The sequence below is a fragment of the Leopardus geoffroyi genome, chromosome B3 (assembly GCF_018350155.1).
Source record: "Leopardus geoffroyi isolate Oge1 chromosome B3, O.geoffroyi_Oge1_pat1.0, whole genome shotgun sequence".
Lineage (NCBI taxonomy): Eukaryota > Metazoa > Chordata > Mammalia > Carnivora > Felidae > Leopardus > Leopardus geoffroyi.
Genome location: NC_059337.1, coordinates 115,411,487 through 115,422,897, shown reverse-complemented (window position 1 = coordinate 115,422,897; position 11,411 = coordinate 115,411,487). Strand labels below are relative to the sequence as shown.

Sequence of the window (11,411 nt, the reverse complement as noted above, 5' to 3'; positions counted from 1 at the left end):
TGTTCTCCGAAGAGCCCGACAGCAAACATTTTAAACTTTGTGAGTCATACATACAGTCTCTTTCAAAACTACTCAATTCCAGGGGCGCCTGGGTGGCGCAGTCGGTTAAGCGTCCGACTTCAGCTCAGGTCACGATCTCGCGGTCCGTGAGTTCGAGCCCCGCGTCGGGCTCTGGGCTGATGGCTCAGAGCCTGGAGCCTGTTTCCGATTCTGTGTCTCCCTCTCTCTCTGCCCCTCCCCCGTTCATGCTCTGTCTCTCGCTGTCCCAAAAATAAATAAACGTTGAAAAAAAAAAAAAATTAAAAAAAAAAAAAACTACTCAATTCTTATACTGTTGCCAAAAGGTAGTACAGACAACACGCAAACAAATAAACATAGCTGTGTTTCAATAAAACTTTATTTACAAAAACAGTCAGTGAGTAGATTTGGCCCACAGACCATAGTTTACCAACTCTTGATTTAGAGCTTTAGATGGAATAATCTCCATTCTATGAATAGGATTATATTGAGAAGAGGGAATAAACACAAGCGCACGGAGCTGAGGTAGGTGGTGAGGACTGAGAAAAATGAATTTAAATGGAGATAATAGTGTCTACATTGTAGGAGGGTTTTTTGGTCCAAATTAAGTGAGTGTTATGGACTGAATGGTTGTGTCTCCCCCAAATTCAAATGTTGAAATCCTAACCCCCAGTGTGATGGTGTTTGGAGATGGAGGTAACTAGGTCATGGGGTTGGAGCCCTCCTGATGGGCTTTGTGTCCTTATAAGAAAAGACAGGACAGAACTTGCTCTCTCTCTGCTCTCCGCCAGGTGAGGCTACAAGAGGCTGGCTATCTGCAAACCAGGAAGTGGGGCCCTCACCAAACACCACACCTTGATCTTGGACGTCCCAGCCTCCAGAACTGTGAGACTGTTTGTTGTTTATGTTCATGGTAATTTGTTATAGCTCCCAGGCGGCCAGTGAGCTGTTCTATTAAGGGATCTAACAAGGTACTTAGTAAATTATCATCTCTAAAGGCCTGTGCAACGCAAAATAACAGTCCATATTGTGGCTCCTCTTTTGAGGAAGCTGAGGCTCAGAGGAGCTAAGAAGCTTGCCTGAAATCATACAGCCTGGTTAGCGGGCGTTTGAACTAGTCTGTATGACTCTTTAAGAGTCACCTTCCTCATCACCATGTCCGCAACCTCACTCACAAGGGGCAGATGCATGTTCCCAAACTGGGCTGCTTTCTCTACTGGCTGCCATAATAAAACTGGACTTAATACCTTTGATGTTTGGCAGGCTAGGACTCCCAACCTGAAGGAAGCCAGTACTTAACCTGTTTGAAACCCAGCTCCTGAAATGTCCAAGGCACCTAAAGATGAGAGGTGAGAGATCCAGGATAATTCAGTAGTACCCCCACTGTTTGCCAAGTCAGTTCTGCTCAAGTGGCTGGCTAGAGATCAGTGTCCTATTTCAGGGACCCCTTTCCATGCCCTCTCCTTCCCTGACCTTTCCCGTAGGTGAATCATTCCTTAATTAAAGGTGGGACATTTGTTGGGCTTCCCCTTTAAAACTTACAGATACTACAGATGTTTCCTGATTGATTCTGACCATACCTGTAAGATGAGATTTATCCAAATGAATAGTAACTGTTTACTAGCCCACTATAGTCCACTAGTCCACTAACTATAACTAGTCCACTCATCTGAATCCATAGATCCTTTACTTTATTTCTAGATGCATTACAAGGCATGGGATCCACTTCGGAATCAGACAGAGCCAGGTCCGAATCCCAGCCCCAACTCTTACTAGCTAATCTGATCAATTGCTCCTTTTCTCTGTTGAGAGCAATTCTCCATGGCATTTCTGCATATCTTGTACAGGCTTTTATTCTGGACTATTTTCCAAGGATGTGTGTACAGCCCACATCCCTGGAAGACAGAGAGAGAAAGAGTCTCCCTCCAGGTCAGAGAGAAGACTTGATCTTGGTCCCAGATAACGAAGATATTGCCTCCCTCTGGGGCAAAGGTTGAGCAGGTCTGCTAGTCCCCCCCCTGAAAAGATGAAGAGTTACTAAATTTAGTAGGGTCATTCACCTGTGACACAAACCCATTGTATGTAAAATAGCTATCTGGGCCCATCTCCCCAAGGCTCCGAGGGAGTTGGGCACAGGGAGGCAACAGAAACACGGACCTCCTGCTGTCTGCTGTGCCAGAAGTAACAAAGTCCTTTGTTTCTGACCAAGGACAGGCTTGTCTATGAAGTCTATGAAACTGGCAGGTTAATGTGTCCGCATGTCAGTGGGATGAGGTCTCAAGCCCTTTACAGCTCCAAACACTCTCATCCAAATGTCAAAGAGTCAGTGATACTTTCTCACCTCCCCCGAACCTCAACCTCCTGCAGTTTGGCATTGACCCCCAGGACGATACTGAGGCTGTTTTTGTTGATGTCACCAAAAACCCCGTCACTGCCAATTTCAGTGGGTATTTGATGCCAGGGGAAATCCTTCTGGACCTCTGTGGCCTCGACACTAGGGTACCCCCTCCTGTAGTGCTCTGTTGTTAGCCTCACAAGACCTTGACTTTCGTGCTAGTGCTGACTGGTCCCCTTCATGGACTCCTGTTCCTTTAGCAGCCTCATCATGCCCTGCCTGCCTCCCTTGTCACTCCTCCTGCCCTTGCTGGGTGATCTCACTCCCACTGCTGGTTTTAGGAACACCGTATATGGTGATGATGTCCTAAACTCTAGCTCCAGTCGAGACGTCTGACACAACTTCCCAGTCACCTGCTGGGCAGCTCCACCTTACATGCAAGTGGTCCAAGAAGAAACTCCTCTCTCCCAGGCTCTCCTCATCACCTACTCCTCCCTCCTGGCTCCGTACTCTCACTGGGTGCACCCAGCTACCTCACTGCTCCAGGAAGTCATCCCTGACCCTTCACTGCTTCTCACACCCCCAGGGCCAAGCTATCTTTGAACATTCTTTTTCTATTTCAGGAATCTGTACACCCCCCAGCTCAACCAGACCTACTTGTCCTGCTGCTGTTCCCCCTCAAGTCCCAACCTTTCCTGCCTTGGGCGATGGTACAGCTAACAGGGCTTCCGGCCTCCCGTTGACCTCCCCTAGAGCCCTTACTCCATTGCCCATTGCTGCTAGAGTTACGTTCTGAAAATATAAATCAACCCACGTCATTTTTCTGCTTTCAATCCTTCACTTGCTCCTCATTACCATCTGACAACATCAAGATTATTGACAACATAGTTTACCATGCTCTCTAATGTTATGTCCCACACACCCAGCAAGCTCCCTCCAGGCCTCCCTTCTGCTTCCTGTGGCCAAAACCACTCCAAATGGAAAAAAAGGTGGGGAGGAGGTGTCTCAAAATAACACCCATTAAACAGCGCTAACTGGTTCTAATGTGTATTATCTGGAACCAGGAAGTCCCCCAAATTTGCATTAAACACTGGTCACACATCTTCTGCTTGCCTCGAAACAATCTGAGTGCGCTTAGTTTTTCTTAAAAAGTAACATTAATAATTTGGATTAGGAACCATATTTCTACTCAATTAGTTACTATCAAGTTTATATGTTTCTCAGGGTTCCCTTGAGAAGCAAGCCAAGCTATTCCTTCATTCTACCCAGTGAAGATGCTTAAAGATTAGTTTCTCAGTGGATATATGCTCCAAGTAAGTGTGTGTGTATTCACCTATATATATATATATATATGTATATATGTGTATATATATGTATATATATGTGTGTATATATGTGTATATATATATGTATATATATTTGGGATGATGAATATATATTTGGGATATGAATATATATTTGGGAATATATTTCTTTGGGGGAATATGTATTTGGGGGAATATATATTCCCCCAAATATATATATATACATATATATGTATGTATATATGTATGTATATATGTATGTATATATGTGTATATATATATATATGTATATATATGTATATACATCCATCTCTACCAAATATACATATATGTTTATATTTCATATAGAAAATATATTTCATATATTTTTACATATGTATATATTTATATTTCATATGTAAAAACATATTTCATATGTATATATAATTTCTCTTCGCCCTCTAAGCAAACAAACCAACATTGAATGTCCACCAGGAGGCGCTGAGGGCGTCGCCAGACCTGCGGTACCTTCCCGGTTGGAGAGGCAGCGAGGGATGCAGCAGCGATGGAACCCGGCTTCCTTTTTTAAAAGAATCAGCGTGAGGGAAGGGAGCAGCGCTGCGTTATTTTAGGGAGGCCTTGTCGCACTCCCCCTCCCGCGTGTAGGTAGCGTCTGGGATGTGTGCGGGCCCCATGGAGAGACGCTGGCGGTGGCTGCGGTGGCAGCTGGGGCTCCTACCGCGGCTGCAGCCGTTAGTAACCCGACCCCGCCGGCGCGGGGATTGAAGACGCGCAGGGGAGAGCGGCGAGCTGCGAACAAAAGCCCTCCGCGCGGGGCCGGAGCCCGGAACGTGTGGTGAGTGAACCGGCCGGGAGACCCGGGAGCAGCGGGCACTGGCGTGGCTGGGCAAGCAGAGTCCCCGGAGCCCAGCTCACTGAGATACGGTAGGGGGACTCGGAGGATATCCAGGGGCAGGTGTCCGAGCCTAGACTGGGGTGGATTGGTGCCTTTAGCACATTCAGACTTGGAGGGCATCGGGTGCATTTGAGAGGACCCAGGCGCCTTCCCCATCCCCAGCAAACACCCGCGAGGGGTGGGGGTGGGGGCGGGCACTGCTCCTAGCAAGCCCTGCCCAAAAGGCAGAGCCAGGATCGAACACCCCTCCCGGGGAGGCCTTTTGTAATTGAGGCATTTCCCTTTGCCCTTCCATCAGCTCCGGACCCGGGTCTCCTTTGGCAGGGGGAAATCGTATGGTATATCTCATGTAAATTTATCATACAAATCACAGGGCTTCTGGGCCTAATCCCAAATAAACTTCTTCCCTAGGCAAATGGGGTCCTCGCAGCAATGAGCTCTGAGGATGAACAGGCCTTTTCTTTTTTTTTTTTTTTTCTTTTTTGTTCCTGCAAAGCTGCGTCCCCGGTCCCCGCCTAAGCTACAAACAAATACACTAATCCTCCCGGGAATCCTCCACTGCCTCCCTGGCCGGCCACTGCCTGCACCGCGATCTTTTCATTTTAACTTGCAGCAGGAAGGAGATGCATCCAGCGGGCCAGATGTCCTGGGGAGCCGGGCCCCAGGACCCTGCCCTGCACACCGGGGCTGACGGAGGTTGAGGCTTTTCTCCTTGCACCAGTACCCGCCCCCTCCCACCCCCCGCCTGGGTTTTCAGGACAGCGGTATTATGATTTACGTTCTCGGGGCCTCTGAGCCTAATCCCAAAGCGGATTAAGTTGGGAGGGGGTGTATATGAATGGGGCAGACGGAACCGCTCTCATGTATTCCTCGGTGTCCCTACCTTGTCATCCGCAGAGACTCCACAAAAGGACAGGGCTCAGCCATGGTGGACCCTGTGCCGGAAGAGGAGAAGGAGGGAGCCGAGCCTGAAGGTTCGGGAGGGGACGGCGCCGCCGCGTCCGTGCCCCCTGACGCCCAGGGCGCCCAGCAGCCCGCCGCCTCCTCGGCTTCGGCCTCCGCGGCGGCGCCCCGCAAGGCTGAAGTCCCGAGCGTAGCGGAAGAAGGCGGGCGGCGGGAGCAGTCTCCACTGCTGCATCTCGACCTCTTCAACTTCGACTGTCCGGAGGCCGAGGGCAGCCGCTACGTGCTGACCAGCCCTCGCTCGCTGGAGGCCTGCGCTCGCTGCGCCGTCAAGCCAGTGGAGCTGCTGCCAAGGGCCCTGGCCGACCTGGTGCGCGAGGCCCCGGGCCGCTCCATGAGAGTGGCCACCGGCCTGTACGAGGCCTACGAAGCGGAGCGACGCGCCAAGCTGCAGCAGTGCCGGGCCGAGCGCGAGCGCATAGTGCGCGAGGAGAAACGGCGCCTCTTCACGCCACTGGGCCAGGCGGCCGTCGCCGCCTCGGGCGCCAGCGCGGGCGGCAGCAGCAGCAGCTGCAGCAGCGCCAGCCTCCCGGCCTCGCCCGCGCCGCGTGCCGCCCGCAAGGCCTCCTCCAGCCCGTCCCCTGCTCGGACGCAACCTCCGCCCGCGGGTTCGCGGGCAGGTAGGAAGAGCCACTCGCTAGACTCGCTGTCCCGCCGGCGCGAGGGCGCCCTCAGCTCCGAGTCCGGCGCGTCGTCGTCGTCCTACAGCGGGGAGAGCCTGCGGGAGCTGCGCTGGCCTCCGCGGGCCTCGGCCAGGAACAGCTGCCCAGCGGGCTCCGCGTCCTCCGCCCCCAACCCTCTGGGCCGCCCATCTGCCCTGGCCCTGGTGCCGCTCACCGGCCGCAGCTTCAGCCTGGGCGACCTGAGCCACTCGCCGCAGACGGCTCAGCACGTGGAGCGCATAGTGCGCCAAGTGCGCGCCGAGCGGGGCCTGCGGGGAGTGCCGGAGCGCGACCGCAAGATCGCGGCGCTGATGCTGGCGCGCCACCAGGAGGAGCGCCTGCTGCTGGAGCAGCGCGCCGCGGCCCACGGCCAGTGGGAGCAGCAGCGCGTGCGCGCTGAGCAGCGGCGGGAACGCGAGGAGCGGGAGAAGCAGCGCGCGCTGGAGCAGGGCCGCCGGGCCTGGGCGGCGCAGGTGGAGGAGCGGCGCGGCCGCCGGGGGCGCGAGGAGCTCGAGGCGGCGCGACGACGGCAGCGGCAGTGCGAGCGCAGCGAGGAGCGGCGGCGGGAGCTGGCGGAGCGCCAGGGCCTGCTGCGGCGGGAGCGGGCGGAGCGCGCGGCCCGGGAGGATAGGCTGCGCAAGCTGCAGCAGGAACAGAACCTGAAGCAGCGGGAGGAGGGCCTGCAGGAAGGGCGCGAGCGGGCCGAACAGGCCCGCCGGGAGCGCGCCCAGCGAGCGGCCCGCACTAAGCAGCGGCAGGAGGGCCAGCTGCAGCGGGAGAAGCGGGAGCTGAGCCGGGCCGAGCGGGCGCGCCACGAGGCGCTGCTGCAAGGCCGGGCCCGGCAGGAGCGCGCGGAGCGAGAGGGCCTGCGGAGCTCCCTGGAGGCCAGCTTGGGGCGCGCGCAGGAGAACTACGAGCAGCTGGTGGAGCAGCGCGCCCGCGAGCTGCGGGAGCGGGCCCGGCGGGAGGAGCTGCAGGGCCGACGGGCTAAGGAGGCGGCCGAGCGCAAAGAGCGCGAGCACCAGGCGCACCTGGAGGCGCTGGCCCGGGCCGGAGAGCGGCGGCTGCAACACGCGGCGCAGGCGGCCGAGGAAGCGGTGCAGCAGAAGGCGCGGCGTGTGGGCCAGAGTCGGTTGGAAAAGGAGCGGGCCCAGCGCGCCAATAAGGAGAAGGTGGAGAGGGACGAAGACTGCCGCCGGCGGGAGCTACTGCAGGCCATCGGGCGCAAGCTGGAGCGCAGCGAGCAGCTGTCTCGGGAGCGGAGGAGCGCGCTGGAGAGCGCCCGCTCCACAGCCCGGGCCTCCTTCCACGTGCGGGAGAAGGTGCGCGAGGAAACCAACACGCGCTCCTTTGACCGCATGGTGCGGGAAGCCCAGCTGCACGCCAACCTGGACCGCAAATGACCGCCACCCCTGGCTGGCCAGCCTGCCACACTCAGCCCTGGGCGGCCTCCCTTGGCCTTTATGACCAGACCGTGGAAGTCCCCCGTCGGGGCTCAGCACAGTGGCCTCGCCAGGCTTCCGATCAGAGAGGCATTGAGAGGACAGATAGGAGACCTGACAGCCCCACCGCCTTTTTAAAAACGGACTTTGTTTGGAAATGACAGAGCACAATCTTTGACCACATCCACCCTTGGTGGCTCCCGCAGCTACCCTTGCCAAGCTTCCCCATGTGTCTTTGGGATTGGAATAGAAAAAGAGTTGGGGAGAAAGAGGCTGGGTCGGGCCTGCAGGGAGGGCCCCCCTGGGAGTGACCGCCCCTTCTGCAGCAGTGAGCCCAGGCACCTGTCGCACATTGGTGTCTGAGGTGACAGCGGAGGAGGCATCCCCTCGGCTCGCCTCCATCTTTTTAAATCTGGCAAGTTGCACAAAGCGTGGAGGCCACGCAGAAAAGCACAGCTCTTCCAGCGAGTTAGGCCACACCAAGTGACCCCAAAAGCGATGGGTTCTTTGTATGCTTGACTTTTAATCTGCCACTTGAGCAAATTCTGATCTTAGTTCTGGTAGTTTTTTGGTTGATTCCCCTTGGCTTTCTAGTTAGACAATCATCTGCAAATTTATGATTCATTTGTGTCTTCTTTTCTCTCTCTCTCTCTCTCTTCTTATTCTTCCAAGGGACACAAGAAATGTGTTGCTGGTTGGCTTGGTGACGCTGTTTTGGCTTTAGTGGAAGCCCCCAGCCCCGGGGGAGATGAGTTCCCTAGGCAGCAGTGTTCCACCAAATGATGCTTTCTTGCAGGGTAGTTTCAGGGGAGGCAGCGGTCTGACGCCCACCTCCCAACGTGGATGTGAGCCCATTCCTCGAAAGACAGCAGCCATGCCTTAAGAAGCAGAGCTACCTTATGTGCCTGCCCAGGCCAATCCTGCCTCAATCTCCAGCCCTGGATGCAGCCCCAAGGGTGGGTGCAGCGAGTCTGGAGCTAGGATTTCCTCTGCGGAGGAATCCTCACAGCTGCTCAGAGGGTGATCTCCTGGGGTGGCTGGGATCCTGCCGCTTTGCTGTTGAGAGTTGTGTTTGCTATTGTTGGTGGTATGTTTCCCCCTCGTCCTCCCCCACAGAAGAAAAAGAGAATGTCCCCTCACCCACCCCCCCCTTAAGTTCCTGGTTCTCTCTCACTTGTGACTTAAAGTGTTTAATCAGTCTCTCCGTGCCTCACCTTTCCCATTGGCCAGATGGGGCCATCAGTACTCTTTTCCAGGTACCTCAAGGTCTTCCGGACCCAAAGCACCGCCTCAGTATTATTTGTTGGTCTTCTTTGTGCCTTTCTTGACCTGGAGTAGGGAGGCAGGAGGGCTGCTGTTGGCCTAGCTGGTTTCTGGGAATATGGATTCCTGGTGTCGGAGGGGGCCAGGCGCGTCAGGACAGATGATCATTTAGCTTCTGGGGGAAAATACTTGCAAGTCTAACAAATTCCCATTCAGTTGTCTTCAGCCTACTTTAACCCTTAGAGTGCTTCCTTTCCATGAAGCCGAAATCAGCCGCCGGCCATATCTACCCATTGACTCTTGCCTTCATCACAGAAAACATTACTTTTTTCATTAAATCGGGACCAGGAAATAAAAGTTACCAAAAAACCAAAAACAAACAAAAGCAAGAAACAGGGTAGAGAACTACTATATTGGACATATTTCGTGTATATTCTGCTGGGCAGAATTGTCCCTAAAATGTCTGATATTACATACACACATATACACACACTCCGTCTGTACCCCACCCCACCCCCAACTGCATGCCAGCAGATACAAAAGCATTGTGTAGAAGGGAGCAGTACTTGTGTGTTACACTTCAGGTGTAACACCGGGAAGAGAGCTGTGCCAAGGTTTATTTCTGGTAGGGGTGGATTTTTCCCTCAAATTTTCTTGTCGGTAACCAGGTTATCAGTAGCTAGCTATAACAATTGGCATTGTCTGTGAGTCAGGGGCATTTAACTAAAGGGTTAACTGGATACTTACTGGTTCTTACCTTGTGGCCCCTGATTTCCTAGAGAGCCTTTGAAACCTTAATAGAAAGTTCCACCTAAAACTCCTTTCTTCTCAAGTATGTACATTCACTCGAGAAGGACACAGTCTGGTTTTGTGGATGAGACACTGAAAGGTACACAGGCGATCTTACCTCGCCCTTTGTTCAGTTTGTTTTCCAACTTACTGAGTGACTTTGGGTAGATCATCTCTCTGTGCCTTGGTTTCCCCACCTGTGGAGAGGGGGTCGTGTCTTTGGCCCTCCTCAGCACTGTGAAGATGAATCAGAGTCAAAGCGGTCTCTCAGTTCTATGACTTTAGAAGTGCAGGGGCAATTGCCGTAAACAGAAAGGATCCTCTGACTGTACCGTGCCCAGAGAGTACAATGTACTGTTGCGATCTGGGGCAGAAAAGAATGGTCTCAAAAGCCCCATTACAGCTAACTGGAATTTAAATAAAAACTTTAAGAAAATAAAGAGTCCTTCAAGAAAAAAAAAAAAAAAGCACATTGCAGCTCATAGTGTCACATGTGATGCAAAGGCCCAGGTCTGAATGTCACCAAATTAAAGGTTTGCACTTAGAGAAAAACACTGTGTAAAGGAGAAAAAAAAAACCTTTGGATTAAAAAAAAATTCATAAAGCTAAATAAAATTAAATCAAAAACAGAAGCCAAACCTAGTAATGGTAAAGAATGGTTCTTCCAAATTTCAGACCACTCTGTCTGTAGAATATAGATCCATCTCTGTATTCTAGAATAAGTGGTCCTGTTGCCCTTTGAGGAGGAGTGATTTCCAGAATCCTTTGTTGGGCCCTTTATTTATATTCTTCTCTTTGAAGTGACACCAGAGAGAAGTGTCTTTTTTTCTGAAATACAGCAAGGGAAAGTTGGAGGAGTGTGGGGCAGTGGGGCTGGTGGGTGAAGAAAGGCTTACTTCTCTTGATGTAAACATCCTAACAAGTGCCCGGAATTCGCCTCAGAGTGCCATGCTGGACGTTTTCCTACCATCTGGAAGATTGCAGCCCTGAAGTGACCTCAGACCTTCACATTTGCCCTCTCGGAGCGTCCTCCGGCTCTGAAAAGAGAGAACGTGAAGTGGAGTAAGGAGGGATGAGAAGGGTTGGAAGAAACTTTGGTTTGGTCCATTACCAAGGAAGCAAGCAAGATGAAACTGTTTTGGATGGAATCATCAGTGAAGCTAGCCCAGTGTCCTGCTCAGGCAGTGACCAATGCCTTCACATCTGGACAGGAAGACGGAAGTTTCCCTTCAGAAGCTCACAGACTGAACCTTCAAGGGAGCGGTAACCAGGATTCGCCAAAGGTGAAGAGTGTATGGAGTAGGGCTGGCATACGAGAATGCGGTTTATGTTCAGGCCACTCTATGAAGTCCACCAGTTATCGTTCCCTCTCCTTTAAAAAGTCCATTGAAACAAAGGGGTGCCTGACTTTGTATCAGGGGCTGTATATTGTTTACTGTCAAATCCCCTATAGCTTACGGTTTAGCACTTCAAGTATAGTAAGCACGTAAATACTAGATGGAGAGAGGGATAGACAGTGGGTGGATGGTAGATCAATCAACACTTCACAGTTCTAAGGAAATCTATGAAGAATAGATCGGGTGGGCAGGCCTCCATACTTTTGATGAATTTGTATCGAACATCTGCTGTGTGCCAGGCACTTCTTTTGATACTGGGAAGACAAAGTCTGGTCATTGACCTTGGGGACCATTTTTGCTTCATTGTCCTGAGCAGGCATCTATATTAACCCATTGGGCTTAC

The 11,411-nt window shown here is 52.7% G+C and overlaps 1 protein-coding gene across 1 annotated transcript; it reads left to right on the top strand.

The window, feature by feature from the left end:
• The first annotated feature begins 4,163 nt into the window (after positions 1 to 4,163).
• CCDC177 (coiled-coil domain containing 177) lies at positions 4,164 to 10,138 on the top strand. Its single transcript, XM_045448121.1, has 2 exons — positions 4,164 to 4,492; positions 5,450 to 10,138. Exon 2 carries the CDS (start codon positions 5,478 to 5,480, stop codon positions 7,578 to 7,580), a length of 2,103 nt encoding a protein of 700 aa, XP_045304077.1. The 5' UTR covers positions 4,164 to 4,492; positions 5,450 to 5,477; the 3' UTR covers positions 7,581 to 10,138.
• The last annotated feature ends 1,273 nt before the right edge of the window (positions 10,139 to 11,411 follow it).